The sequence below is a fragment of the Anopheles coluzzii genome, chromosome 3 (genome assembly GCF_943734685.1).
Source record: "Anopheles coluzzii chromosome 3, AcolN3, whole genome shotgun sequence".
Classification (NCBI taxonomy): Eukaryota; Metazoa; Arthropoda; class Insecta; order Diptera; family Culicidae; genus Anopheles; species Anopheles coluzzii.
In genome coordinates, this window is record NC_064671.1 from 68,566,396 (window position 1) to 68,592,443 (window position 26,048).

The window sequence follows — 26,048 nt, forward strand, 5'->3', positions numbered from 1 at the left end:
GTAAGTGGGCACAGTAGAGTAGGTAGTTTTATTGGTTTTATTAGAAGTATTTATTTAGTCTTTCTACTACTACACACATGACTTACATTCTATTCAGTCTACTTGCGAAACGTACATTTAGCTTTCGTTTTCACTCTTCTTGTGCACTTTTGTGTTAAACTGGGAATGTATTTGCATTTACAGTATGGAAGAAAACGCCCTTGGTAGCCTCGTGTTTCGTAAACTGGTCAATTTATATCTTTTCTGCTCTATTTAACTACTTTGACGAACTGCTGCTATGTGTTTAAGTTAAATGAATTTTATCTATTTTGGGCAACAAAAAGACAGCTTAGCTCCACCTTTTTACAGCTGCAATAATTATCCTTACACGCACACAGTTAAATAGGAAAGTGAGGCATAGTGAGTAATCGATTTACAGTGAGACGACCCTCTTGGTAAATGGATTTGTCCAGTTTGTTGTCCTATGGCACACTTGGTTGGATCAAATCCGTCGGGCACGCCCGTAAGCGAAGCAGGAAAAGTGAGCGTGTGTGTGCGAAGGTTACCTACAGTAAAGCTGATGTTATTTAAGCCAGTGAGGATAAATGGTGCGTTCTAGAAATGTGCTTTGGAAGCTCTACTGATTGAGTGCATTGAGCTGGCTGATGCTGCTGTGTGATGCACAAGACGTTTATGAAAATGAGATATGAAGGAAATGGCAGAAGCTCTTCACTGCGCAATGGAAGGTTTAGCCTCAGGCGTTTACTGTCCCCGTCGTTTGTGGTCGGCGTGGGTGGGTGATGCTGTTCAGTACTCGTCCGAGTCGGATGTGCCAAAGCCAAGCAAGCTCATGAACCACCTGCCATAAGCAATGGGTGAATCGAGATGACAAGATTGTGAAAAGAAGAAAGTAAAGGCCAATGAGAATGAGGTGTTAGAAACACACAGAAACACACAAATGTACACGCAAGGGGGAGGGATGGGTTGTGGTGTAGTAGACAGGATGTGGTATAAGGGGATGACTCGTTAGGACAGTGGAAGTGTTAGGTTGCCGGGTGCGCGGGAGTGTAGATGGCGCCGTTCGTTCAAGTACCTGGCAATGCCGACGCTGGGCGCCTGACAACCGATCACTCCGTTGGCCAGCGGCTGCTCGTACGGCGTGTAGCCCGGCCGGCAGACGCACGCCGCCGACCTGATGCGCGTTGGTATCTTCTTCGGCTCCAGCCACTGACCCGGGCCGCACGGTCCCCGCGTGTACAGCTTGAAGCACTGCCGGTTGACCTCGACCATGTCGGGCGTGCTGTCGCAGGCACTCTGCGGTATCTGGTCCGCCTCGTCCGTGCACGATTGGTCCAGGTTCGAGATGACGCCCGAGCAGCCGCACATCCCATTGTACGAGATGCCGTCCAGCGACGGGCGGGAGGTAAAGTCAAAGATGACCACCTGGTGCAGGCTGCACGGTCCCTGCGCACCGATGCGGTAGCACGTTTTCTCCTGCGGAAAGTACAGCCGCCCCTTTTCGCACGGGTTGGGCGTGCACACGTTCTGCTCGGTTACGAACGAACCGAACTCGCACGGCCCCTGCGTGTAGAGCTTGTAGCAGTAGCCGTCCTTCCACTGGACGTACCCGTCCTTGCAGCGGCACTCCGCCTTCAGCCCGCTGCTCGGCCCGTCCGACTGGCGCTTGCTATCCGCGACGATGAACGTGTGCCCGAACGGGCACGGCCCTATCGTGCCCAGCTCGTAGCACTGGTTGGTTTCGTTGTGGTAGTGGGGCAACCGCTCGTGGCAGGCGCACTTGCGCGAGGGAAGGAACAGCTCACCCGTACCGAGGCAGGGCCCTTTGGTGAAAAACTCATGGCAAGTTTCGGTATCCTCGTGGAAGTAGTTGCTCAGATCGCCCTCATTTTCGCACTGTTGTTGTTGTTGTGTTGATAAGAGAAGGAAGATGCACTTTAGTGAAGGGAATTGTTTCGAATTACGCTTGAAATGGGGGCTTACCTTGCAGCGTGCGATTCCGTTGTTATCTAGACTGATAAGCTTCCCCTTCGGGCAGGGTCCTTTGGTGTGTATCTGGTAGCATTTGTTGTCCTGCGGCCAGTAGATCATACCGCTGTCACAGATTTCCGTCGACTTGCAGACACCCCAGCGTTGTTTCGGTCTGTAAGAAACGAATTGGAATATGTGAGCATTTAGAGCTATAAGGTCACGCAGAATTGTGGACCAGTTTGCCCAGCTTACATGGCACTCCTTCCCGCCGAATCGGCGATCGGTGCAAAGTACTGGCCAAAGTCGCACGGACCGCGCTCGAACAGTTTGTGGCACTTTTTGGTGAGGGGCGACTGGGCGGTACCGGGCGGACAGCGACACTCGGCGGTGGAACCGAGCCCGGTCGAGCCGGCCCCGACCGGGCTGAGCTCCATCGTGTCCGGGCACGGGTAGCCGAGCTGGAAGATCTTGAAGCAGCGCTTGAGCGGCGGCCAGTAGAGCAGCTGCCAGCCGCCCGGCTGGCTAGCGCAGGGGTTCTTGTTCGGGTCGCTCCATGGCGGCGGCACGATGGCGGCTAGCGTCGTCGCTTGCAGGTTGTAGAATGTCAGCAGGATACACATCCATACGGATGCATGCCTCATCACAGTGCTGGTTTGGGAAAGGGAAAAAGAATGAAAATTTGGTATTATCACTCAGAGAATTACTTAAGGCCGCGGGACATTGCCCGTACTCGCTAGTGTAATTTCGGTTTTCACTAGCGCATCTGGTGGCGGCTGACCGAAGCACTTTGCTAAACAATTTAAAGCCGCTTCAGAAAATACGTTATTTTTCCATGTTTTTTTACTTAAACTGAACTGTAACATGTTTGTAATTGATAGGTTAATATGTTGTGCAAGTAATTCAGCCATTTTAGCATCGAAAAATGATAAAAATTATATTTTATTTTGAGTTCCGGCACGACCATTCCTTCGATGATCAAAAAGAGCTTCCACTAGCCGCCGCCAGATGCGCTTGTAAAAATCTAAATTACACTAGCGAGTACGGACAGTGTCCCCCGGCCGTAAAAGCCTAACTCGCTCCAAAAACAGAGAGAGGATTCAAATGCCCATCCTCAATCTCTATCTCGCAGCAGGCAAAAGGATTGGTTGTTAAGTGCCATTTGTAAAGTGATAAGATGTTTCCCCCTTGCTTGACGCGGAGCGCAGCACCAGTTTCAGCATCGATTTGTGATTTTGGAAGGTTCATTTAAGCTAATATCGCTGATTGGTACCACATTGCCGCCGGGCGATGATGCATAAATTTCCATCCATTGGAACACGCTCAGCATGCGTCTTAACGCGCGCTGCCTCCGATATCTTGCTGTGTTATTGGCCATCACCCGCTCGATCGCGCTCGAGAGTTCCATATAAGGTGGCGCTACGCGGCGGTGGCCGCACAGCAAAACAAACATCTGTTGATCTCAATTTTGGACAGAAGTAGTTTTTAAATACCGGTTTTTGTGTTTTTTTTTTGCTTGCTTATACACGATTGTGGTACACGATTCGTCCCGCAGGAAAGTGAATGTGTTGGTGGGTCGGTGACCATTGCCCAATAGCAATCCCGCGTGCCATTTCGTACGGCTGGTGGTGGCCTACATTTCGAATCTTGCACTATCGTGCCCTGCTCCCCAGGAGGGGTTTTCCCGTTGGTCCAGATGCATGCTCCCACAAAAACAGCACAATGCTGTGCGTAATATTTACGAATTTCGGTGCACGGTTGTTGCTTTTTATCTGCGCTAATTCGCACCACCCTCCCCCATGCCCATGCCATGCCAAACGGGTTAACTCAGTTTGTTTGCCATTTTGTACGCTGTTGTCATCTGCTCCAGTTATTATGCAATTTGAGTGGCTGGGAGATGTGGGGTTTTGTTTGGCGTTTTTCATTCCATTTTTGTTTTATCTCGTCGTCTGCCTCCGTGTTCCGATGCTTAAACGCTTAAACGAGCCTGCTGCGCATGGAGTGAACGGCGAAAGTGGCTGTGGCGCAGGCGTATCGTTTATTACCGGTAGTAAACTGCGACAGCGCCGTTTCAAGGCCATGAGTTCGGAAGCCGTTAAACTGTCCGTCAGCTCCACACCCGGTCATGCAGGTTTTTGCTGCGCGACGATCGATGACCGTGTGTGTGTCATAAATAAATCATGAGGGTGTTTCATGTGATGCTGCCGGCTCGGTTCACATTATGCGTCTCAATGCTCGTAAGTGAATTGTTTTCGTAATTACTTTTACCACCAACCACAGCAATATAGAACAGAATGCAATTTAATCTTTTTCTTTTCGTTTTAGTGTCGTTTCGTGTACGAAAACGCTAAAAAAAGGAACACTTGAGCAGTTCCACGTCAGTGTTACGTTTTTGGTGGTAACGACAGGATATGTTATAACCACATGGAAACACTAGACTTTTGGTGGCTGGCTGTAACGGGGTGTGGTGATTGTTTCTTTACCACCCCAAACACTGTTCCGCTGTCAAACGCACTAATATCGTTGTCATTGTTATTGGTGCGTTTGCTTAGGTAGTGTGTGTGTGTGTAGTGGTAGCATTGACACGATCCGCTTGTCGCTAATAGTGACTGCTAAATCTACGACTGCTGACAACTTGATTACAGTCCTCTGCTCCAACGAGCGATGACGTAAAACGGGCATTACACGCACAGCATTAGGACCAGATCTAACAGCTCTCAGTGCCAAATCAGTGCGTTTGCCTACGCCTTTAGGTAGATTTTTTTGATGTCTAAAAGGGCAAACAACTTTTGGAGCAAGCGCTGAAAGCGCTATGATAAATTGAAAAATAAAATCTTCATCATGCCTAATGGTTCAAATGTAACCCGGAAGTTGTAGTTACCGTCCTCCCCAGACGGTTGCGAACAATTGCGCGTTAGCAAAGGCTGTCAATACTCACACAATCAAAGCCGGTTCGAGGCTTCCAAGATGTACTATCTGTGAGGAGTCCGGAAGGTGGTACACCACCGGTTTGGTTTTCGGCTGTTACATAATTTCAACCCCAAAGGGAACATCCTAACGAGCTATACCCTATCGGGCCAGTCTCCCAGTGGGATAGGGCAGTCGGTTTGAAGATCGCATGGTTCGATCTCTTGTTCGAGTACCTTGTTTAAGATGGTGATCATCATCATCATCACCATCGAACGGTTGGATGTGTCCGTTCATTTTATAACGCTGTGAAGAAAGACAACACTTTACACGCGCGCAGAGGTTGAATGTTTTCTTTTATGACCTAGCGGTTTGTCGATCTTCTCCTCCCCGTACGGGTACAATCAACGACCATTTCTGAGGCTTGTGAGGTTTAGCGTTTAAAAACCTCCTCCCCATCATCGGAACGCACGGCACTCGTCAAAGACACGAATCGTTGTCCAAAACCGATCCCACATGACATCGATCGGCAGCGACCGGTGGTACATCGTTTTCCATCGCGTCTAGGGGGAGGCCTCCGGCGTGACCTACAAATCTTGGCACCAATTGAAGAGTGCGGCGGCGATAAAAAAGGTTACGCAATCCGGCGGTGCTTGCTGCCGGTGGCTATATGGTGTGGCTCTTAGTTTCGAAATTATTGTCATCATCATTCCAGACCGGAGTAAAGCTGCACGGGGGCGAAAGATCGTGTGATGATAGAAGTGTGCAGAAAGGCGCTCCTGTCTGGGGAGCCGAGTTTTCCCACTGATTAGTCGCACACCTGATGCAACTGAAGGTGAATGAGCTTGGAAGTCGTCACCCCGGGAGCTCCGAAAAAAAAAGAGTTTCGGGAACTAGTTAGTACGTTCCCAGACAAACAATGGACTCTTCTTCGTTGCTCTCTCATCCTACCGTTCAGAGCAAGGTAGGCTGGCACGTGCCGTTGGCATTTAAAAAAGCAACACAAAACTGGGAGCGATGTGGAAAAACATGCTCGTAATTCTTCAACTCCAATGACCCAGATCTTGCTTTACCCGTAATGGTAATGCTCTCTTAATCTCGCAGGAGAAGTAGAACTGCTCCAAAAGCAATCATCTTTACTTTCCGAACGGCCTTGGAGGCAATTGTGGGTTTTTACGATGATAAAAAGTGGGCCGGTCTAATGCATGGAATCCAAGTGAGAGAGGGCGCTCAAGCACTCAACAATTAAAAAGCAGCTTATGCAGATTAGACAATTCTATAAATTACGTCCAACGTAACGATTTCGCGACTGGTTTTTAATGAGATTTATTGCATGACGATCGTGTCCCACACTTCACAAATGCCCCACGGGCGCACACCGACAATTAGCGAACGTCGCTCGTGGGAAAGCAGCTCCGCCAGGAGACATTTCGCAATTCTTAGATGTAGTTTTGTAGATTAAATAAGATAAAAACAGTATGTTAAACGCATGTTTCTTTCTTGTTTTAAGCAGAGTATCGTCGTCACCTCCGGAAGTTGTATGTTGTTCCTTTTCGGGGAAGGGCGAGAACAAAACCACATCAATAACTAAACCATTCGGCTTAGTCTGCTGATGACTTCAAACGCGTTAATATCGCGCTCCATGGACACGACGCCGCTGCAAGTGATTATTAAAACCGCAAATTATTTACACCAGCGTGGAGCGCCAGCATGGCGAGTGCCTCGCTATCGCAGATATTATTAGATCCGGTGGTCAGTCAATGATGGTTTTCCGGTTATGCTTTTCTGCGCTCAGATTACAATAATGGTTTAGTCATCGTTTGTTTGGTTGATGTAATAGCCGTTCCATCGGTTGCTGCACACATTTGGGTGCGATTAAGGGGTTAAATTAATGCTGTACTTTCTCCAAACAAAAATGTTTGTTCCTTCTATTCCTTTTCGCACATCGCCAATTGTGTGCCAATACACAACAATCGGTGTCACGTTTAGAACTCTCACTTTAATGGGCGGCCGTTTTTTTATGGTTTGACTTTTGTTCCGGTTGATTGTGTCACCCACCTGCAGCGGGGAAAAAGGGCGGTGTGCACTGTATAGGGCGTTTGTTTGATTTACGGTCTCAAACGACATTTGTATCGTCTCTCGGGGTGAGATAATCGTCACGGATCGCCTCGCTAGACGAGAAGGCAAAAAAAAACGTCGCTTTTCCTTTCCTTTTTTGCATTGGCATCTGTCTCCCTGAACCGCTGTGACATTTTAAAGGGCGCAAAATGGGTTTGGTGGACCTTGGTGTGTGCCTGTGAGAGACACAATGGATATGGCATGACCGTAGAGTCCGTGTGACTGATGGGAAGTTGTTTTAAGCGGTGTCTCGCTTGAATTTGCAATACACGCGGACTCCTCCGGAATGGGGCGGAAAGAAGCGGAAAGTGAGAGGGAAATGAGACGCAGCAGCTGACAAGGCTACGGTGCTGGTGGTTCCGTGTCCATGACGGTGTTAGATGATGTCAGAGCACCACGGAAAGGTACGATTCTTTGATGTCTTGGTTTTCCCATGCAGCTGCAGGAAGAATTGTGCCTATGAGAGTCGCTCAATTCCGTTTCCGTTTTGCCTGTATAGTGGGCAAATTATGATTAAAATGGAATGGTATTTTTTGTGTGTCCGCTGATATCCGTTGATATCGAGGCAATGAGGTACGGGAGTGAGGTCAACCAGTAAAACACGCGCCCCATGGGGTGCGAGCGAAAGCTGCGCGTTTGGCAGTAAATCTTTAATTCGCTTCTCCTCGCTACTGCCCGAAGGATAGTTGAATACTGTGGTCTTGTTTGTTTTGTATGTGTGTGTGTGTGTGTGTGTGTGTGTGTAGAAAAAATAGGCCACATCGAGGAAGTAGTAGCGTTTTTGTAAAAACGTATGTGCTCTTTTTCCCGTACCCTCATTTCTACATTTGTTTGTGCAAAGTGCAATGAAGCAGACAGAAGCGGGGTGTATGTGATTATTTAATTCCCTGTGCTTTAAGCCTCCGGGTAATCAATAATTTACCACATATACACAGTGTGATAATCCAGCTCGAGCGGAAGAAGGGGGTTTAATCTGGTAGATCGTACCTGTTTTCCACAGCTGTTCACTGTTGCTCACCTAGTTTCCTCGGTGCAGCGGGGGAAAGGAAGCTATAAAACCCTCCAAACGCGTACAGGTATCGTACACAGTAGTGCGCCTGCCAGCTTCCCTGGAGAGCGAGAGAGGAACCGGTGCCTTCAAGCGCCTCGCCGCACTGACATATAAACCAAAAAAACGGGGGTAGTTCACTGGACGGAATTTGCAATCTGTGGGACAGGGTTTGAACTTTCAAATTGCCAAAGAAATGGTACACGTTGTGCTACACCGGGCTAGGAAGGGAACGTGGGTTACGTCAGCGTGCACCCCGTTCCTTGTGGGAGAGCCTTCTCTAGGAAAGCTTATGCAGCTGTTTTGCTTTGTCGCTTAATGGCCTTTTTCCAAAGCACAGTTTATAGTGCTTCCTCAGCATCGTGGCCATGGAAAAACGTTGTGCGGTGAGGTGCCAAAGTCTACTGCGCACCGATTGCACGTGTGGCCAATTGTGGCGATTGAAAATGTCACTCCCGCAATGGCACTTTTCCAAAGAAAAAGATTGCATTCTCCTACTCTCTCTCTCTCTCTCTCTCGCCCTAGAAGAGCTTCCCCGTCTTTGGGGTTCATTGGGGGGATGAAACAAGTTTCGTTTCGGTTGCATATTCCAAATCGACCTAGTGTGTACACACGAGCCTGATGCCGCCGGTCTGGTGCAATTACATAATCGTAAAGGCACACACAGCCACACACATACACATGCATTCATTGGAGAAAATTGTAAACGAGGCGGCTAGCGAAGGAGTGCCGCCAACTCAACTCTTTGGACGGAGAAAGCAACATACAAGCAATGATGATAGCAACAAATCTGAAACATGTGCGCACGCTTCAATGCGATTGTGCTGCGAGTCAAATGTGTATGCAAACAAAAGACTGCATGCGCGCGACGGTAAGCGACGAACGTTTTATGCTAATCAGCAAATGCAGAAAAAGGTGTCAAATCGAACGGGAAATGGGCTGCGATTCTTTGGCAGCGATTCTTCGATTGACATATTTTATACCGCCGTACCATGAGGAAAGTGCAACGGCTCGAAAGTGGGATATAGGATAGGATATGACGCGGCGTGATGGTACGTTTTAATGCTACAGCATTTCACGATGCACGATGTATGGTAATGCGATCACTTGATCACGGTTTTTCGGTGTGGGCTTTGCCCTTTGGTTTGATTCGTTCTCCAATCGTACGATTGAAGCTCTATTGTCGTACACTCGGGCTAGAGACAGCTCTGATTGAAAGACACGGTACCACGGTTAAATAATGTAACCGTAAACCGGTTCTCGTTGAAAACGAATTCAGACGACTCGATCGTCGTCATCTCGTTTTCATGCTTCACAGTTGCATTGGAAGATGATTGAAGACGTGTCTCCGATTGGGAACGGTCGGGGATTTGTTGCAAAGAATTGACATACACACACACAAAAAAAGGTTCGTCGCTTGATGCTTCGCTTTGGTTTTTCTTCGGGCGATTCGATTCGCAAACTATCTTCACTCTCCCTCTCGCGTGCCTTCAATGCTGACATCGAATCAGAGCTTCAGCTTATTGAATATTGTTACCATTTTGGTGTTATTGCTTTCTTCCGTTTACCGCTCTTCATTTTGCATCATTGTTCGTGTGTTGCATTGCATAAAAATCACGATTGATGATTGCATCTTGAGAAGTAAAAGAAGAAGAGTTTTTTTTGCCGAAGATCGTTTGTAGTATCGGTGCGGTCTGTGCGGTTCTCCCGTGTTCCCTCTTGGTTGCCAATTATTATGAGGCCTTTTCTACCGGTACAATGGAAACAAAAAATGAGGTAGAGGTTGGCAAATGCAACACCAGCAGCGTGGTTCCGAATCGAATTTCGTTCCGAAAATGATTTTGGTTGCTTTGGGGTTGCCGGGCTGCATAAAGCCTCCTGACCATGGTCATGGATGGCGGTTACGAAATCAGTCAAAGAAAAGTGTAAAAGGGGAAGGGGAGAACGGCTAGAGAGAAAAAGTGTCTGTCCGCCAAAGCTGCAGAGTGTTCGAAGTGATCGGAAATTGCTCAAATGCATGTTGTGGGGGCAGTAAAAAAAAGGAAAGAAAAGCCTTCACATCCGTTTGGTAATTGCGATGGAAGATGGGTTTTGACGATGGGGGAACGGAGGGATGGGAATGTTTAATGTAATTTCTATCGATCGCAATAATTATTAGCGGAGATGATACTGTCTGTGAGTGTGCAGGCAAAATGTAAGCAAAAAAGGGTCTGAAATTGGTTGTGAGTAAGATGACTGTGATAAGGGTGAGTGTCAAGACTAAAGGAGAGAACAAATCCATTTGAAAAGATGGGAAATCGCATTAAATAATGTTAGGTACGATTTTTGCTGCTACTATGTGTCTATGTGTCCGCATGTGAGACTTGAACTAAGGACCGACAGCGTATGAGACCACGAACTTACCCTCTGCACCGAATTGATGCTATCGACAGTGAGACTTTCCATATCGTACTGTATCGTCCGTTGCGCTTGTGTCAATTATAACGCTTTAGTGACCTTTCTATCTCCACACGTTTCTGTGCGGGGCAATGACAATGAATCTTTCACTTGTGCGTGCGGAAATTATGCATGCATGCCCTGCAAATTACAGCAGGTGGTTTGATAGTCAAGGCTATCAATGTATGCGGTGCTGCGCGTTACGTATGCTGGTAGCGTTGGATGAATGTTACAGAAGAAATACAAACAATACCTTCACAACTCATACACTAGCGCATCACGCGTGTGATACCTTTTGCTCACCGTGTAGTGTAATGTATGTTTAGTGTCTCTCATTGTCAAACAGATGTTAGATGTTGCTGGCGGCTTATGGTGACAAAAAACGTGTGCTTCCACAGCCGGCTAAACAAGGGCACCGGCGTGCCGCCAACACGGTCATTCCCCGTTGACAGACTAGTTTGCGCAATACGGGGCAGACGGCGTGATGTGTCGTTGTGATGGTGCCAAGGCTTAATAGTGAGGGTGTTTATTTTGATTGTCAAGTTTGTACGTTTTATTTCCTTGGCTCTTGTATCGGGCAGGGATATTAGGTGGGAGAAATTTTAAATTACAACCCATGTCAGGGTACGGTAAATCATGCACGCGATTGGTGAAGGTTGCATTTGTGGGTTTTTGTTTGTTAATGTTTCGTGTCTGACTAAGAACTGAAGGCTAGGGGCGATTGTACTGAAGGATCGCACGGGCGACAGTTCAAGGAAGAAGCATGAACTATTACAACATCACTGCGAACGGTGTGATGAAATCATCGAGAAAGTGTGTTATCCGCAAGGATTTCCGTTCAAGGTAAAACGAGGTTGTTGTGTTGTGAGTAAATGAGCAATAAATTTGTTAATACCAATATAAAACACGTCTCAGATTGCTTCTCAAATCATCCAAAAGCTATTTAAAGTGGCAAACAAATCCACAAAAAAACGAACACCATAATTGCTGCCATGTTGTTGGAATGATTTGATTTTGAATGCGCACAAACTGTGCCACTGTGCATTGTAGCATAATGTTTGTTGTTGTTCAAATGTACCGCACATAGTTGCGCGGCTTTTTCAATTAATGCTTCGAAATAATACGGCCTTGTTCATTAACGAATCGGTCGTGCTGTCGGTGCAGCTACTAGTTTAGCGCCGCATCGAAAGGAAAATGAAATGAAACGAAACGGTAGCATTAGCAATGGCGGTTTCTGTTTGCCTGACGCTAAGTGAAATAGAAATTAAAAATTCGTTTTACACCGCATGATGATGGCGGAGTCTTCATTATGGACAGTTTCTTCAATCGAACCTTGTTTGTGTTTGGGTAAAACGGTACCTAGCAAGCGAGCAAGGGGGAAGGTTGCAGAAGAGAGAGGGTTACAAATTTGTTTGTTTGTTTTGTTCAGCCCGCTGTGCAACTAGCTCTCATTAACAACAAATGTTGCATTGCACGAAGATGCATTGCGGCAACGGACATGTTTGAGCATACAAGCCTCTCCTCCCGCCTGAACATACTTCACCATCACCACCACTACGGGCGTGTCTCTCGGCAAGCTGCTGCATTAAAGCTTTCCCAAGAGGTAGAGGAGGATCGTCAATAATTTTCTTCTTCGCTCGTGTTGCGGCACCACCAGCATCAGTTTCTTAAACGATACGTGTCTGATGAGGCGCACATTATGTGGGGGAAAGCCTTACATTTGGCAAGCACGTGTCGAGCGTTTCGTTTTCCTCGCCATTGCACGTGTGCAGCTCGAGCAGAACCTCGCGTTTATGTGCAACTGCTATGGCGGCTAATCGTTTCTCTGACACACGAAACCGGGCGAATCTTGCCACAGATGAAAGTAATTATGTCGAGTGTGCTTGCATGTTTTGCCGTTTTTTTGTTTTGGAGTGGTTCTCGATTTTTGCAATCGCGTTCGATTTGGAAAGTGAAGTGTGAAAAGTGAGCAAGTCAGCAGCAATCCTTTTATTTTCAACGTTTCGTCTGGTGCTGTTGAAATGGCAGCTCGATTTCTAAACAGATTGAAAGTGATTGTATATCGCTGTGAGCGATAGGGGAGTTTGTGTTCTGATCGTTAAAGAGCTTTTTAATGGCAAACAATTTGTCACTTAAAGGCTTGCAATTTGTTTGCTCTAACAGAAATAGAGAAAGAAAGAACTCCAATACTCAACCAAGTGGATGCAAGTATACCAAGGTGATAATTAATGCTAATCAATTCTAGCCATCGGACTTTACTTGGACTTTCCAGTGACTGTTTTGCCTCTCTACATTGGCGAGGGGGGGACAGTTCCATGTGCCAAGTGCGCGAGATCGGCGAGCCGCATCGTTCTAGCCGAACGGTGTTTTACCTTTGCGCGACATGGTGCTCGTTGGGACGTTGGCGTAAAAAGGAGTTTATTTACAATCCCAGCCCTGTCGACGTCTTGTCATGTCGTCGACACTTGCTTCGCTTAGGTCTTTGAACCGTTTGCTTTGTTTGCACAAGCGCGCACTGTCTGTGGCACGTTTCCGGAGGTGTGTTAGAATGGGTTTCCGACGACACCAGTCCCCCACGGGCGTGTGTGTGTCAGCTTAATGGATGGTAATGAAATGCTTCATTTGAAGCCCGTTTGCTATGTGTGTGAGTCATGTGCCACAAAAAAACGAGATGATCAATCGCCATAATTAATCAAAAGACTTGGACTACGAAAGATTAAGCGACGAACCTTCGACAGAAGATGGGGAACAAGCGATGCTTAAAAAAAGGCTGTAAGAGAATAAAACCAACCAGCTGTACTTACGTATTTATTATAGCACATGAAACATGCAAAAGAAGCACCGACAATCCTGCGCCTACGTTTGTTGCTTCCGTTTGACACCGCAAATGCTCTCCGGTTGGTGATATATATTATATACTTTTTTAGATGAACATTAAACAAGGTGGAAAACTTGTTACACTAAAGCACCTACTATCACATGCTTTGGTTGCACTTTGCCCAATTAGCGGTACAAGAAACGATCGCTTCTTTGATCAGTTGACCACGGGTGTGTACGGGTTTCTTGCGCACGGTGAACGTATTGACCGTGACGTTTCAATCGCTGCTCGATCACACTTTGCACAGCACACACGCATAAGAAGTTGAATGAAACGGAATCTTAACCATTTGCCAGATTTACGCTGTACCCTTACACCCCGTGTTCCGTTGACAGTTGGGCGCACGCACACACACACAACAGGTAGTCGGTCGATGCACAGAACCATACACCTAAAGGCACGTACACTGCCCTAGGCACACGGAGACACTGGATGGTCAGAATGCAGGGCTATAAGACCAAGCTGATTCCTTGTGGGGTGTGAGGTTGAAAGGGATCATCACCACACTACGATGCGGCGGCGGCAGCGGGTACGCTCTGTTAGGCTGTTGAAAACCTGTTTAAGGATAACTTCATGATCTTCAGCCGTCGTTAGGCGTGTTTGGATAGAACTTTTCTCTTTGTTACAGCGGCGCAGAGGAAGAAATAAAATCCTTCGCTCATAATCGAGGATCAAATGGTGACGTATAAAACTGTTTAAAGATTCTGCAAATAATCCAACAAACGATCACAACGGTTGGACGAGCCACAATCACGCAATGTATCCGTTGCTGGTTACCACTTTGGCACCAAAACCAACCGACACCCCAAAAACGTGCACGATCGCAACGGACGCAAGGCACAAGCGAGACTGCGAGATCCGTGGCAGAGCGCAGCGTACGATCGGTCCGCTTCTCGTCGGGCGGTTGGTGTTTCTTCGGTGGTGGTAAAACGTCATCGTCGAAGCACACTCGTCGGGAGTTGTGCCCGCTTCTTCGTCGTCTCGTTGGTAGCATCTATTGTGAAAGACGGTATCAAAGCGAACCTGCCGATGAGAGAGAGAGAGGGCGAGAATGAGAAAATGAATTTATGTTTGTAAAACCGCGTATGTTTCAAGGGCGGAAGGAGAAGGAGAGAGAGTATAAAGATCGGACATAAAGGATTGATGGATGTATGGGAATAAAAAAGGTTGAGGAAAGATGAGCAAAAATATGACGTACAGTCGTACGGGAAAGATGAAGGAAATTCTCGTGCCGAAGAAGCTGTCTAGACGAGCAGACAGACTCGGAAGAAAGACAAGCAGAACGAAGCATAAGAGTCAGCCGCAGATGCTACTACGAGTGTAGCAGACACGACGCTGAGAGTAAAAGTTAAAAGGAATTTTGTACGTTTGTTTTCTTGATTGGAGATACGATCGAAAACTGATTTTACAGTTACGATCAATCGCCTTTGAAGCACGCTTGAGAACGATCCAATAGAATTGTTGTATCAAACGGGATAAAAGATTATAGACAGGGTTAGAAGATCGGCATATCTGCTCTGTATCTCATCCACATTTGTATTTCCATTCATTACATGTGGTGGTAACCCTTCGGAGAGCTTCAAATTTTCGCCTAAAACTCTAATGCGTGCTTTCTGTGATGTAACCGTATTTACGCTTCGCTTGTCGTTGGATTAGGTTTTGCAGGAAGAACATTTCACAAGGGAGAGATGATTTAACGTTACTTCCGATGCCGCCAAAGCGCGCGATAATCGGCGATTGCGAAATTAATCGATTTCCCCTGTCCATTTTTGGCGGTCCTCTCTTGGGCCGTTTGTTATGTCGCGTGAGTTTGTTGCGTTTGGGGTGAGATCTGCAAGAGCCATAAAATGTGTGTAGAAGTAGTTTTCTAACAGAGATCTTTTGGTGTAAAGTGCATTAAATGGTTGAACTTATTCTTCTTTACTTTACAGTTTTGATGGTGAAATCTTTTAATCTCTTTTTTCAGTATCTTTTTTCACATTTATCTTTCGAGTTATTTTTTATAATATTCAAGGACAGCATCACTTTGTCATTTTCTTTAATTTTATAGTGTGCTCTCTGCTTCAAATAGCATTTCTCTGTTATTTCAATGTTTAATCGTTATTCAGCAAACTGTTCAATTCATTCGAAAATTAACCCTTCGCATCTTTGTTTGTTTGTCCATTCGCAGCAACGTTAGCACGGACAACATCCACAAAGAGAGCACGCTGCGAAGCGTTTCGACCGAGACAGACACGCTTAAGCAACAGATGGCGACACTGAAGCGCAAAAACGACAACGCTTCGACAGAGAATGGGTGAGTATCTTCGCTAACGTGGACTACTTTCAGGAACAGTTCATATAAAAAATTAAAAAACAAAAATATGAATTTAAAATTATAATTTGTACCTTTGCAAAACGATTTAGTGCATGTTTTCCTCTTTCAAGATATAAGAAATCAATTATATATTCATTTTTTATGCACCATATTCCACTAAATACAAATTAAAGTGACACAATTTACCACGCACGGGTTATCAGCTGTGTCCGACGCCGGGACTGATACCTAATCAAATGAAGCTCCATTTAATTTGATCTCTTTTTGCCGACCAAAACTGCAGACCACAATATGATTTCATATTGCACGAGGCTTTTGGTCTTTCCCAGGCCTCGACCCATCCCAATCACGCCATACTCACTGTGTCTTCAATGTCGAAAAGGCATAAAGGGGTGTTGATACATTCGCCAGGTCTTTGCCTTTGCCGAGCGACATTTTTGCTGCACGTTATTCCTCTAACGCGCTTCAACACCAACTCCATTTTCTCCTTCCTTTGATTTCATATTCTATCGGTGTCGGCGCACCCGTGTGCTCGTGTCCCTCGCCCGTCCCAAAAACTCAGACGCCTGTCGAACGAGTTAACTGACGCCCTGGCCGAACTGACGCTAACGAAGCGGCAACTTAAGGATTCCCAGCAGGAAGTCGAACGGATGAAAACGCAATTACGCGAATATGTGCAGGAGATGCAGCGGGCCGAGGAGCTCCTGCTCGAGAAGGTAATTAAATTCTATCATTCCCACAGGGAGGGACCAGTGGCCAGTGGCGAAGGATAAACGGGAGCCCATCGGTTCTTTGGTTCTTCGAAAAGTGGAAAACAACAAACGATTAAAGAGCAACGCAAAACGAAACGAAGCACAAAACATTTGGTAAACTTTTTGAAACGGCAGGTGCAATGAACCTAATTAGCAATCCTAGGCAATTTGTTTGAGACAGTCGGAGAGATGCATTTTCTTTTTGGTCCTCTAAGTCTTTGTGAAAAATGTTTCTTTTGTGTGGTGAATGCTTTATAATTTACATCTTTATTTCGCTACAGGAACGTGAACGAGAAAGTATGCTTGAGCGGTTCAAATCACTTTCCGAAGGCGTCAATGTGCTTGAGACGAGTAATCACACACTGGAAGCAGAAACGAGTGAAGCGAGGTAAGCACTAAGGTAGCGAAGCAATAATCATAATCAGTTAGCAAGAAGTAGATTTTACTTTACTTTAACGTGCGAAATAATTTGAAGCATTTTTCGTAAGGGATTTCATTGAAGTAATGTTTGCTGTGAGAATTATTGTCCAATAGATTGTATAAACTGGTTGAACATAGATTTATAGATACACATTTCAGTAAACTATCTACGTAGTGTTGTGATGTTCTGTTTGCCTCCCAGGACACAGTTCTCATTAAGTTGTAGAGTGATAGGGGTGTTAGAATGTACTTTATCCTTCAACCACAAGTAAACGTTATTTGTCGTAGTCTTTTGGGGGGGGGAAAAATCAAATCGTTTGCGGTATAGTTTTCGGGTATGGAAAATAGAAAAATAAATCTAGGATAGAGGCCAGCATCTAGCCGGAAGTCGAAAGCAGCATCCCGCAAACCGATTCATGAGAGTATCGTAAATTGGAAAATAACTTTGAATTAACTTTGAACCTTCATTATTTTGGCTGCCTCGCTCGAACGGTGTTGTGGACTGGCTGACCTAACCAAAAACCCGGGAATGGTGTGTTGTTGGTTTGTGTGCCGTAGGTATAGACGCATGTATCGAAGATAATTAGATTTTTGCCCTTCCTACCACTAGCTTACCGCCCCGCTGCAAAGTACACAGTAGTATGATTGGGGGATCTTTGTTTGGGGATTGCCCTCCCCAGTGCCATTTAGAGTGCATCCTTTTTTTATATATATTGTATTAAACATTCCTAAAAGGAAACTGCTGCAGGAAGCGGAAGAGCGCATTGCCACGCTGGAGGAGCTGACGAACGAGCGGGAGCAAAACATACGCGAGTGCGAGCATCAGATAAACGAGCTGTCCGCCAGCCTGGCGGCGGCCGAGTCGGAGCTGGAAGCACTGCGAGAGGAGAACAAAGCGCTCGCCCTCGATCTGGAAGCTACCAAGGAGCTGTGCGGCAAGCTCGATCTGCAGAAGGACAAGCTGCAGGCCGAGCTGGAGGAGCACTCCAACATACGCGAACAGTTGGCGCGCGAAAAGGGTACGCTGCAGCGGGAACTAACGCTAACGCGCACCGGCGACCGGGCCGCCGTGGACGGGCTGCAGGAGCTGCTGACCGCCAGCAGGGCCGACCTGGAGCAGCACCGACTGGCACTGGCCCAGCAGCAGCAGGAGACGGAAAAGCTGCGGACGGAGGTGGACGCGCTGCGCAGCAGGATGGCCGACGAGCAGGACAAGGCACGGCGCAGTGAAGCGTTGGCCAGCGAGTACGGTGTGCAGCTGCAGGAGCTGAGGCGGCAGCTAACGGACGAACGGTTTGCGCTGATGCGATCGCGTGCGGGTGAGTCGCGAACGGAGCGCGAAGATATCCACCACGAGGATGAAGGCGACGATGGGGACGATGACGACTGCAACAGGTATTCAACGATGTAATGGCGTGGCCGCTGTTGGGGACAACTTTAGTGTGTAAGCTTTTTTATGCCCTTTTATATTCAAAACCGAAACGCGGAACAAACGGGCTAGAATTAGACGATACCTAGACGTGGCGAATAAAGCTAGAGCGAAGCGTTCGAAAGAGGCGTTGGTTGGTGTGGAAATTGGGAAAGAAAAACAGAACGTGCAAACGATGGCAACCCAAACGCTGCCGGCAGGAAGGAAACAGAAACGTGATTCGAGTGTTCGCACTAGAGCCACCCAGAAGTCTGGTAAATTGCTGCATTCAACGCCTCCGGGGGTCCTTGGTCCTTGGGATATTCACTGTGGTGGATCACTGCTTTACTTCTAGAGCCGAAAATGGTTGCACCTAGCGGGTGGAAAATAACGAATTACGAACGTTCCGCATCTAAAGCACGGGCTAAACCCGGTGGCCCTAAGCCGACCGACACTGACCAAAGTCAAGGTTACAGTGACGATGGTTGCTCAAACACGTCCATCTCACTAGATGGATTTTCTGCTGCATCCGATGCCTTTACCTCGTTGTCGTACGACATAATCGATCAGGTAAGGGGTACGGCTCTAAAGAGACGCTCTTGTTAAATTGCTGAGTTTGTTTAAAAAAAACAGAATCCTTTACCCACTGGTAAGGCTTTCGTTGCTTCAGTTCAGCACAAAAAAGGCCGATTGCAGAACGGACAAGAAGAGAAATGTGACCCATTTGCTGCTGCTAATCGTTTTCCATTAATTACTATCGACGTATGGTATATAATATTATTTCCGACTTTTCCCGACTTTTCCAGCCGAACGCGCAGGACACGGGTGCGGTGGCCGGTGTGGCAGGTGCATCCGGCATCGTTAAGAGCCAAATGGATGGGACAGGGTCAACGGTAGTCATCTATAAAACGGATGCCGGTGAACGGTTGGTGCTAAAGCACTCCCCCCGACCGGCCGTCCAGCAGCCCGAACAACGGAGCAGTGAAACGAACCCACCCCAAAGCCCATTCGTTCGTCTTCCCGGGACGGCCTGCGATGAAGCGGTGCAGTCGCAGCAACACAGTAGCGTGCTGGCGGCTGGCAGGGTAATGATTATTGATGAACCTTCCGCTGGTGCAGTTGCTGCAACCGGGCAGCAGCAGCAGCAGCAGCCCGTTACCATCGATTGTAACACGACCGTAACCGCAACGGCGTCGCCGGGTGCAGAAACGACGCGGGTGGTGGACACGTGGGCGAAAATATTGCTCCAACAGTCGGCAGGCGAAGGTAATTAGGCGGCCCACTTCTCGTTGGAGGTGATTAAAATTTGGATGTTTTTAACAAAAATGTATGTTTGTTTGATTTCAGGATCTTCGACCGGGGGTAAGTCCGTTGCTGGCGATGGTGTGCTTGTACCGGTGATGCCGTCTACAAACGACGTTAGTGTGGAACGGTCGGAACGAACCACTACGCACAACTATCATCTGCGGTTTCATGTGAAGATGCCAGTGCCGAGCAGCAAACCGCCATAAAGGGTGGGCGATCATTGGGAAAATGATATTTATATTTTTTATTGTTTATTGTCTCTTCATGAACTGTCTTTCGGTTAGGCTAAATTTGAGCTTTTTTGTATGTATTTACCAATCCTATTTGGTGATATTTTGTTGTTGCATCTGATTAATGAACGATATTGCCAGTTAGTTCAAACGCGAATTGAATCGTTTACTCGTTTGGGATATTTATTTCGCTATCGTTTTGTTTCAAATGGTGATGTATGTTGTGTTTGATGAGACGTTTCTAATTGATGTGCAAGTGCGCTCGGGCATGAAATGTCCATTGTGATGAAATTGAATTAGGCTATGCTTCTTTTGCTTTAGTAAGCGTGTTAAAATGATAATGATGGCTTCTGCTAAATGAACCTTGCCTGGATGTGTAATGTACTACCATTATGAAGCATAACAAGCTTCTCATTAAGAACAAACGGAACAGACAGATGTTGGATATATATACGGAAGTATGTTGGAAATTTTAGGCACAAAATCACGTAATCACTATGTGTCGCACTGTGTGGATTGTGGCAATCGTTGCGGGCATCGCGTATGTCCACCAGCTAGAGGCGTCGGTGCGCATTACCAACTACACGGACGAGTGGGATCCAAAGTATCTGGATGTGGATTTGCGCGTCCGTCGGCTGGACCAAACTACTTCGATCGATTTTGATTTGGATCTTAAGCAGGAGCTCGACAAGAATGTTGAGGTAAGTTGGAGCTCACAGAGTGAATTCTTAGTATAACGTATATACTACTTACAGTACGATGTGCGTTTGTGCAAACGGGTAGCCGGTAAATATCATCAGATGATGTACACGGGCAAGCAGCAGCTTTGCGGCAAGGAGCTGCGCCGGTCGCGCAATCTGCTCGACCGATACATTGCTTCGGAGCTGGTGAAACACTCGAACCTGACGACCCGGTGCCCTATCAAGACTGGGCACTACGAGGTGCGGAACTTTGAAATCGACGATCGCCATCTGATGATGAGCGTGGTACCGTCGGGCGAGTTTCTGATCGAGGTCGGCGTGTATCATCGCGGCAAGGAGATCAAAATGAATCGCTGGTTTGTGACGGCAACGTAAATTTGCCCGGATGCTGCTGTTTAAGCAGCAATTTCACGCTAACGGTAAGACTATTAATTCGCATTTAGTGTAAATGCTATCATGTTTCCTCTGTGCGGTGTATAAAGCCATGTTTTGGGAGGTAAAAAAACGCTGAAATTAGTTATATTGTCCGAAATGGTATGGTCCAAATTATTTTTCACTTTTTAAAACATTTTACTCCAACGCCGGAAACCGTTCTACAGCATTACTCGTTTTAATCCTCCGTACCAGTTGGAGCGAAAAACTTTCTCATTCTTCGGTCCTATGTAGCAGTTCACAGTGAAACCGAAGTTCGTCTCCGGCAGAAACGGTGGCAGCTTGACGCGATTTAGCGTCACGTTTTTGAAAACGTAGCGCTCCGCTTGGAGGGGACAGCCGGTGGGCACTTTGCCATGCTGCCGCAAGTCATCTATCACTAATGCACCGAACCGATCGACGCTTGGTCGCTGCAGAAACCCGCAAAAGTCGTACGTTTTGTTGTAAATCCATTTTTCGGTGTTCATAATGCGCACAAAGTATCCAACATTCATCTAGGCAAAAATTGGGAAAATTGGAAAAAAAGCAAAGGTTACGCGTTTTCTTTCCAGAGGATTGGTGGGCGGTATCTGCGCTTACTCGGAGCTTATCAAGCGGAGAAAGTACGTGGAACTCCAGGTCCATGCTAAAGTTTTGATACGAACCATGATGATGGATAGCGACACTGGTGTTAACGTAGTTAGATCTGTCGATCTTTGCTCGGGTCAGTACCGGTACCAACTGGAAAGACGGGCTGGAGTAAGTTTACGTGGCTGGCTGTGTATGTAGCCCGTACCACTTACCCATTGCGTTAATGCCGCAAAGTTCCCTCCGAGTACGGCGAAAATGCAACAGTATATTCCACAGCTGAAACGCCTTCCGAACATTACAATGTCTGTAGCGCGTGTAATGGAAGAAAGCCGCCAGGAAGATCGTTCAACTCATACTGGCATGTGGTTGGTAATGCACTTATTAAATAGTCAGTGCAGCTTAATTTGGTATTCCATTAAAATCATTGAATATAATTGATGTTATCGACTCCAAGTAATTAAGTCGCGCGTAGGTACGGACGGTTAGGGTGGAATCGTTACCAACTGGAAGAGCTAGTTCTCGGTGGAAATGGCAGGCAAAAGGATCGTGTTTTTGATGGTGCTTTGTTGGCTACTATTTAGCTCACACGTTTTGTCTAAGGTTTTTGAGCATACTTTTATGACAAAAAAAAAACACACTTGCTGCCATTTTTAATACTAATTATCTACTATTTTTCATTTCTCTAACGTTTTATCTGTTGGTAGTTGGTCGTTTATATGAAAAAGGCAGATATTACCCAAAATATCAAAACGGTTAATACATCTGTCACATTTCGGAAGTGTGGTTCGTCGACTATAAAGAATACTGTTGATTTCCGTATTGAAGCGATCGAACCAATTCCAGATGTAATGGTAAGGGTAGCACAACTGCTATACGTAACAAACTGATAGTACTTACCACTTACATGGTCTCGTCCTCGCCAGGTGTCTACCATATACTACGTACCCAACCTAGTTGGCAAGCATGAACAAGCGTTCTACAATCGGACAATAAACTTTTGCACCTACTTACGGAAGCCCTTTACCGATCGGGTACTGAAGATCATCTACGAACATTTAGATCAGCGTGGAAATCTGCCCAAGCGTTGCCCGATAGCTCCGGGAACGTACACCTTCAAAACGTGCTTTGACGGTATCCAGGTGCCGAGCTTTTTCCCCGAAAGTAGCTTTCGCATCGACGTATACTTCCGTCGACCTAACAGCGCACCGTTCTTTCAGAGCAGTTGGTTTGGCGAGATGCGCAAAGAATCCTGAATATAGATGCATGACAAGGGGGTCGCCCTCAATTTATTCTACGCCAGCAGTGCGCCCTCTATTGCAATCTTATGGCACTATATGAATAAAGCTACTATCGTGTTAAATACATTAGTAAGTAGTATTTCCAAGCATATATATATTCATTTATTGTTCGTTTGCTGGTTTGCTTAAAAGCGCTTCAGCGACCCGTACGCTTTCACGTTGACAAACTGGTTTCTTGCCGAACCGGTAGTTCCGCTCACCTCGACCACAAAGTCCGAATCCAACAGAAAGGACGGTATTTGCGTTCTTTTGAGCGATACGTTGGGGTAAACGTACAGACCGGGAGCGATCGGACAGCGGTCGGGTGCGCGCCCGTAGCGCCGGATCTCGAAGTAGACCAGCGACATTACATGATACTTTTGTGGGTTCTGCAACAGATCGCAGAAGCTTACCGTGGTGTCTATGATAGGCTGGCTGATGCGTCCATTCTTAGTGCTGATGGTAAGTTTTCCATTCAGCTTCGTTGTGTCCATAAAGAAAAGAGAGCAGTAGAGTAGTAGAGAAGCGTTGTGTGTCAGCTGCAAACGGTTAGGATCCTAGTGCTTACCCAAGCTTCGGAGACGGAGTGATAGGTTTGGATCGACACTGTAAACTCGGGAATGCGTCGTCGGCCTTGGGGACCTTCCGTCAGCAGTGTGATGCTGCTGTTCGATAATTGTGCATTAAATGTCGAATCGATACGTGCAATTACGGGTACGAGTTTTGCGATACTTGTTGAAGAAAGGAACACCACAAGTAGCACAAGTAGTTTGATAAAGTTCCCGCAAGAGGACATTGTAGAAAGATCTGGTTGTCTTTGCAGCAATGGAATCGATTATAAAGCTTCTGGTATCATAATCGGCCTATAATGAGGGTTCTAGTTTTATGTTACTTCAGTAATTATGGCTGCAATTAAGTTTTTTATGTTGTTTTTTTTAATGAATCCAAGGACGGGTGATGCCTTTTCGACTAATCTAGACAATCTGGTGCTATTGCGTTGCACGAAACCTATAGCTTTTAATTCGGGTTGTTTAGTTATGTGTTTGCAGATTGTGGTCTATTTGTGTTTAGGCTTGATCAAGAACAGGAACACTACAAAGACTCTTGCTGTTATTAAAAAAAGATTAAAACTTTGAATTTATCAGTGGTTCAGAGCAGTTCTGATAAGGATATAGTTTGCAACTTTGCTTACATTATATACTCAACTGATAGTTTCTTGTTGTGTTAGTAAAACGGTTGCTAAACTTACACACTACCTACTGTAGGTAGTTTCATACAGATACGCATGAGCAATTATTCAGCAAATGGATTCCACTGGTTAACAGCGCATGCTGGAGGTACACTTGACACGCTTCAACGATCCGTGCCAGCGGGAATCGTACACTATTTCATTTCCTACACCCACAAATACGTGCATGATGTAGCTAGCTACCGGTATAAATGGTGGCAGCCGCATCGCTGCCGTCGATATGCCACAGAACTTGTACAGCCCCGGACCGATCGGGCAGTTGGGTATGTTTCCATTCCGCTTCACCTCGCGGTGCAGTATTTGACCGATCCGATGCAGTCCCGGGTTCTTGAGAAACTCGCAAAAATCGAACGTTATGTTTTGCAGCGGAGTCTGCAACGTTCCAGCAGCTAGGTCGATCCACACGACGAAGTTCATCTGGTGGAATGAAAGAAAGCGGTTGAATAATCTAACACCCACTGTGCATTGGAGTAGCGAGTAGAGTTCACCTACCCAAGGATCTGGAAGTGGTCGTGTGACCGTAATGGCGAGATCGACCTTACTTTCCGTCGATGCGTTGTGGATGGTGGCGGAAGAGTTGAGATACTTCAAGTTATCCCGTAACTCGACGCTGGTCACGATCGGTATCACTTTGTGGGTGTTGCGGCTGGATGTGGAGATGATCAGACAGGCTAGTGAGAACAGTAGGATTACCGTCCTTTGAAATGGAAACATCGTGAAAGCGTGAGGGAAAATTGTAACAACAAAGTACGACAATGTAACGTCAAGGTGCGGACGTGGTATAAAACGAGCTGAACAAAAGGTTTCGTATTTATTGGTCTTGTGTTTTGTGGGGTGCTGGGAAAGAGGGCAGGAATAGGCCAATTAATTGTAATTGAAATGAATGTGCCATCGGTTTGGAAACGCGAAAGAGCGGTTGGTGCAAACCAGTGTGTCTATGACGTTGATGAGGAAGATTCTAGAACTCAAAATGATTAGGCTGTTGCGGCGGTACGTCCAATCCCGTAGCTAATCTTCAAAATGTTAAAAATATGTCCTCATAATATGGAACCTCTTTCTCAAGATGTAAAAGCGTTACATTTTATTTGCAGTTTTCAGAATGAAATGAAAATTAATTTAAATTTAAAAATAAAAACATTTAAAGCTTTAAAGAGATGTGGCGTGATGGCATAAGTGTGTCTGTTGGAGACTGTTTTCCTGTCCTTGTGTGTATCGTGCCCAGTCGGTGAGACAGTATCAGGCAATCTTACTGGATATAACGCCAAGCGTTATATGTTATCATGAAACGTTTCATCCCGGTAACATCATTAGTATGACACTGAACAACCAATTGCAACATTTCCTAGCATCGAGCAGCTCTGGTACATTGTATACGCTTGATCGTTCCGTAAAGCCGGCCATCGTAGATCATCTCACTAGCTAAGCCGATGAAAACTTGTAGCATAAAATCTGCCTCCGGAAAGAAGTTCGGCAATCGTATGCCACTCATCGGTATGCCGTAAAACGCGTACAGATTGGCAGCGATAGGACATTTTGAGGGCATGTTGCCATTCCGTTTGACCTCACGATGTATGATTTGACCCAGCGGATGTACGCTCGGGTTCTTGAGAAACTCGCAAAAGTCAATGGTTTGGTTGTATAGTGGCACCTGCAACGTCCCGGAGATGACATTGACCCAAAGCACAAAATTCATCTGATGAAGAATGTACGTTAATGTGAAACTTCTCGGGGTACACCATAGAAAACGAATTGGTAGCAGTTTACTTACGTGCAGATTTGATATAAGTCTCTTAACATCTAGGATAAGATCCACCTTGGACTCGGATGGTGTGTTGTGCGGCACGGTGCTAGCGTTCAGGTACTTTGGGTTAGACTGTGTGATCACGTTCTTGACGATCGGTATGGTTTTTAAAGACCGAAGGCCCGCTACCGGATGGAGGATTGTTATAAGAAGAAGGCAACATGGAAGGCACGTCCGCAATTGAAAGGATGCCATCGGAGCACTTCTAGCTGCTTGCGTAAATGATGCAACCTC

At 46.4% G+C, this 26,048-nt stretch overlaps 7 protein-coding genes across 9 annotated transcripts in view; 3 read left to right on the forward strand and 4 right to left on the reverse strand.

Moving 5' to 3' along the window:
* Positions 1-19,775, forward strand: part of LOC120959724 (centrosomal protein of 135 kDa) — a 33,765-nt gene extending 13,990 nt beyond the window's left edge. Inside the window, exons 7-14 of one of the 2 annotated variants that reach the window (XM_040383340.2) lie at positions 15,523-15,648; positions 16,232-16,385; positions 16,703-16,809; positions 17,577-18,236; positions 18,343-18,524; positions 18,605-18,819; positions 19,056-19,515; positions 19,597-19,775. In XM_040383340.2, the coding sequence (XP_040239274.2) occupies positions 15,523-15,648; positions 16,232-16,385; positions 16,703-16,809; positions 17,577-18,236; positions 18,343-18,524; positions 18,605-18,819; positions 19,056-19,515; positions 19,597-19,760 (2,068 nt within the window). In that variant the 3' untranslated portion in view covers positions 19,761-19,775. The remainder of the gene's footprint in view (positions 1-15,522; positions 15,649-16,231; positions 16,386-16,702; positions 16,810-17,576; positions 18,237-18,342; positions 18,525-18,604; positions 18,820-19,055; positions 19,516-19,596) is intronic. The other variant, XM_049610168.1, reaches the window with a different exon arrangement.
* Positions 20-14,878, reverse strand: LOC120959726 (uncharacterized). 2 transcript variants are annotated; one of them, XM_040383344.2, is made up of 5 exons: positions 13,279-14,877; positions 2,221-2,616; positions 1,981-2,140; positions 1,073-1,893; positions 20-838 (listed from the first exon to the last, which is right to left on the reverse strand). In XM_040383344.2, the coding sequence occupies exons 2-5, from the start codon at positions 2,607-2,609 to the stop codon at positions 787-789; spliced, it is 1,422 nt and encodes a 473-aa protein (XP_040239278.2). In that variant the 5' UTR covers positions 2,610-2,616; positions 13,279-14,877; the 3' UTR covers positions 20-786. The 2 variants fall into 2 exon arrangements, with proteins under 2 accessions (XP_040239278.2, XP_040239277.2); XM_040383343.2 differs by having other exon boundaries at positions 20-1,893; positions 13,279-14,878.
* A 503-nt stretch (positions 19,776-20,278) lies between the features above and the next one.
* LOC120959744 (uncharacterized) lies at positions 20,279-20,969 on the forward strand. The gene is made up of 2 exons (XM_040383371.2): positions 20,279-20,485; positions 20,540-20,969. Exons 1-2 carry the CDS (start codon positions 20,282-20,284, stop codon positions 20,858-20,860), a joined length of 525 nt encoding a protein of 174 aa, XP_040239305.1. The 5' UTR covers positions 20,279-20,281; the 3' UTR covers positions 20,861-20,969.
* A 109-nt stretch (positions 20,970-21,078) lies between these two features.
* Positions 21,079-21,931, reverse strand: LOC120959741 (uncharacterized). The gene is made up of 2 exons (XM_049610174.1): positions 21,700-21,931; positions 21,079-21,637 (listed from the first exon to the last, which is right to left on the reverse strand). The coding sequence occupies exon 2, from the start codon at positions 21,409-21,411 to the stop codon at positions 21,079-21,081; it is 333 nt and encodes a 110-aa protein (XP_049466131.1). The 5' UTR covers positions 21,412-21,637; positions 21,700-21,931.
* LOC120956245 (uncharacterized) lies at positions 21,563-22,740 on the forward strand. The gene is made up of 2 exons (XM_049608985.1): positions 21,563-21,655; positions 22,378-22,740. Exons 1-2 carry the CDS (start codon positions 21,563-21,565, stop codon positions 22,738-22,740), a joined length of 456 nt encoding a protein of 151 aa, XP_049464942.1.
* A 143-nt stretch (positions 22,741-22,883) lies between these two features.
* Positions 22,884-23,275, reverse strand: LOC120959740 (uncharacterized). Its single transcript, XM_049610175.1, has one exon. It carries the CDS (start codon positions 23,256-23,258, stop codon positions 22,911-22,913), a length of 348 nt encoding a protein of 115 aa, XP_049466132.1. The 5' UTR covers positions 23,259-23,275; the 3' UTR covers positions 22,884-22,910.
* Positions 23,276-24,079: 804 nt separating this feature from the next.
* LOC120959746 (uncharacterized) lies at positions 24,080-25,094 on the reverse strand. The gene has a single exon (XM_040383373.2). It carries the CDS (start codon positions 24,725-24,727, stop codon positions 24,083-24,085), a length of 645 nt encoding a protein of 214 aa, XP_040239307.2. The 5' UTR covers positions 24,728-25,094; the 3' UTR covers positions 24,080-24,082.
* Between the last annotated feature and the right edge of the window lie 954 nt (positions 25,095-26,048).

What these genes read in the sequence shown, in the direction of transcription:
- LOC120959726 (XM_040383343.2), bottom strand. Translation starts at nt 2,609, where the DNA reads ATGAGGCATGCATCCGTATGGATGTGTATCCTGCTGACATTCTACAAC. An exon ending in TCGGCGGGAAGGAGTGCCAT is followed by an intron (nt 2,141 to 2,220) that starts GTAAGCTGGGCA and finishes CGTTTCTTACAG; the next exon opens with ACCGAAACAACGCTGGGGTG. An exon ending in ACGGAATCGCACGCTGCAAG is followed by an intron (nt 1,894 to 1,980) that starts GTAAGCCCCCAT and finishes CAACAACAACAG; the next exon opens with TGCGAAAATGAGGGCGATCT.
- LOC120959746 (XM_040383373.2), bottom strand. Translation starts at nt 24,727, where the DNA reads ATGTTTCCATTTCAAAGGACGGTAATCCTACTGTTCTCACTAGCCTGT.
- LOC120959740 (XM_049610175.1), bottom strand. Translation starts at nt 23,258, where the DNA reads ATGGACACAACGAAGCTGAATGGAAAACTTACCATCAGCACTAAGAAT.
- LOC120959744 (XM_040383371.2), top strand. Translation starts at nt 20,282, where the DNA reads ATGTGTCGCACTGTGTGGATTGTGGCAATCGTTGCGGGCATCGCGTAT. An exon ending in AGCTCGACAAGAATGTTGAG is followed by an intron (nt 20,486 to 20,539) that starts GTAAGTTGGAGC and finishes TACTACTTACAG; the next exon opens with TACGATGTGCGTTTGTGCAA.
- LOC120959741 (XM_049610174.1), bottom strand. Translation starts at nt 21,411, where the DNA reads ATGAATGTTGGATACTTTGTGCGCATTATGAACACCGAAAAATGGATT.
- LOC120956245 (XM_049608985.1), top strand. Translation starts at nt 21,563, where the DNA reads ATGATGATGGATAGCGACACTGGTGTTAACGTAGTTAGATCTGTCGAT. An exon ending in AACTGGAAAGACGGGCTGGA is followed by an intron (nt 21,656 to 22,377) that starts GTAAGTTTACGT and finishes ACAAACTGATAG; the next exon opens with TACTTACCACTTACATGGTC.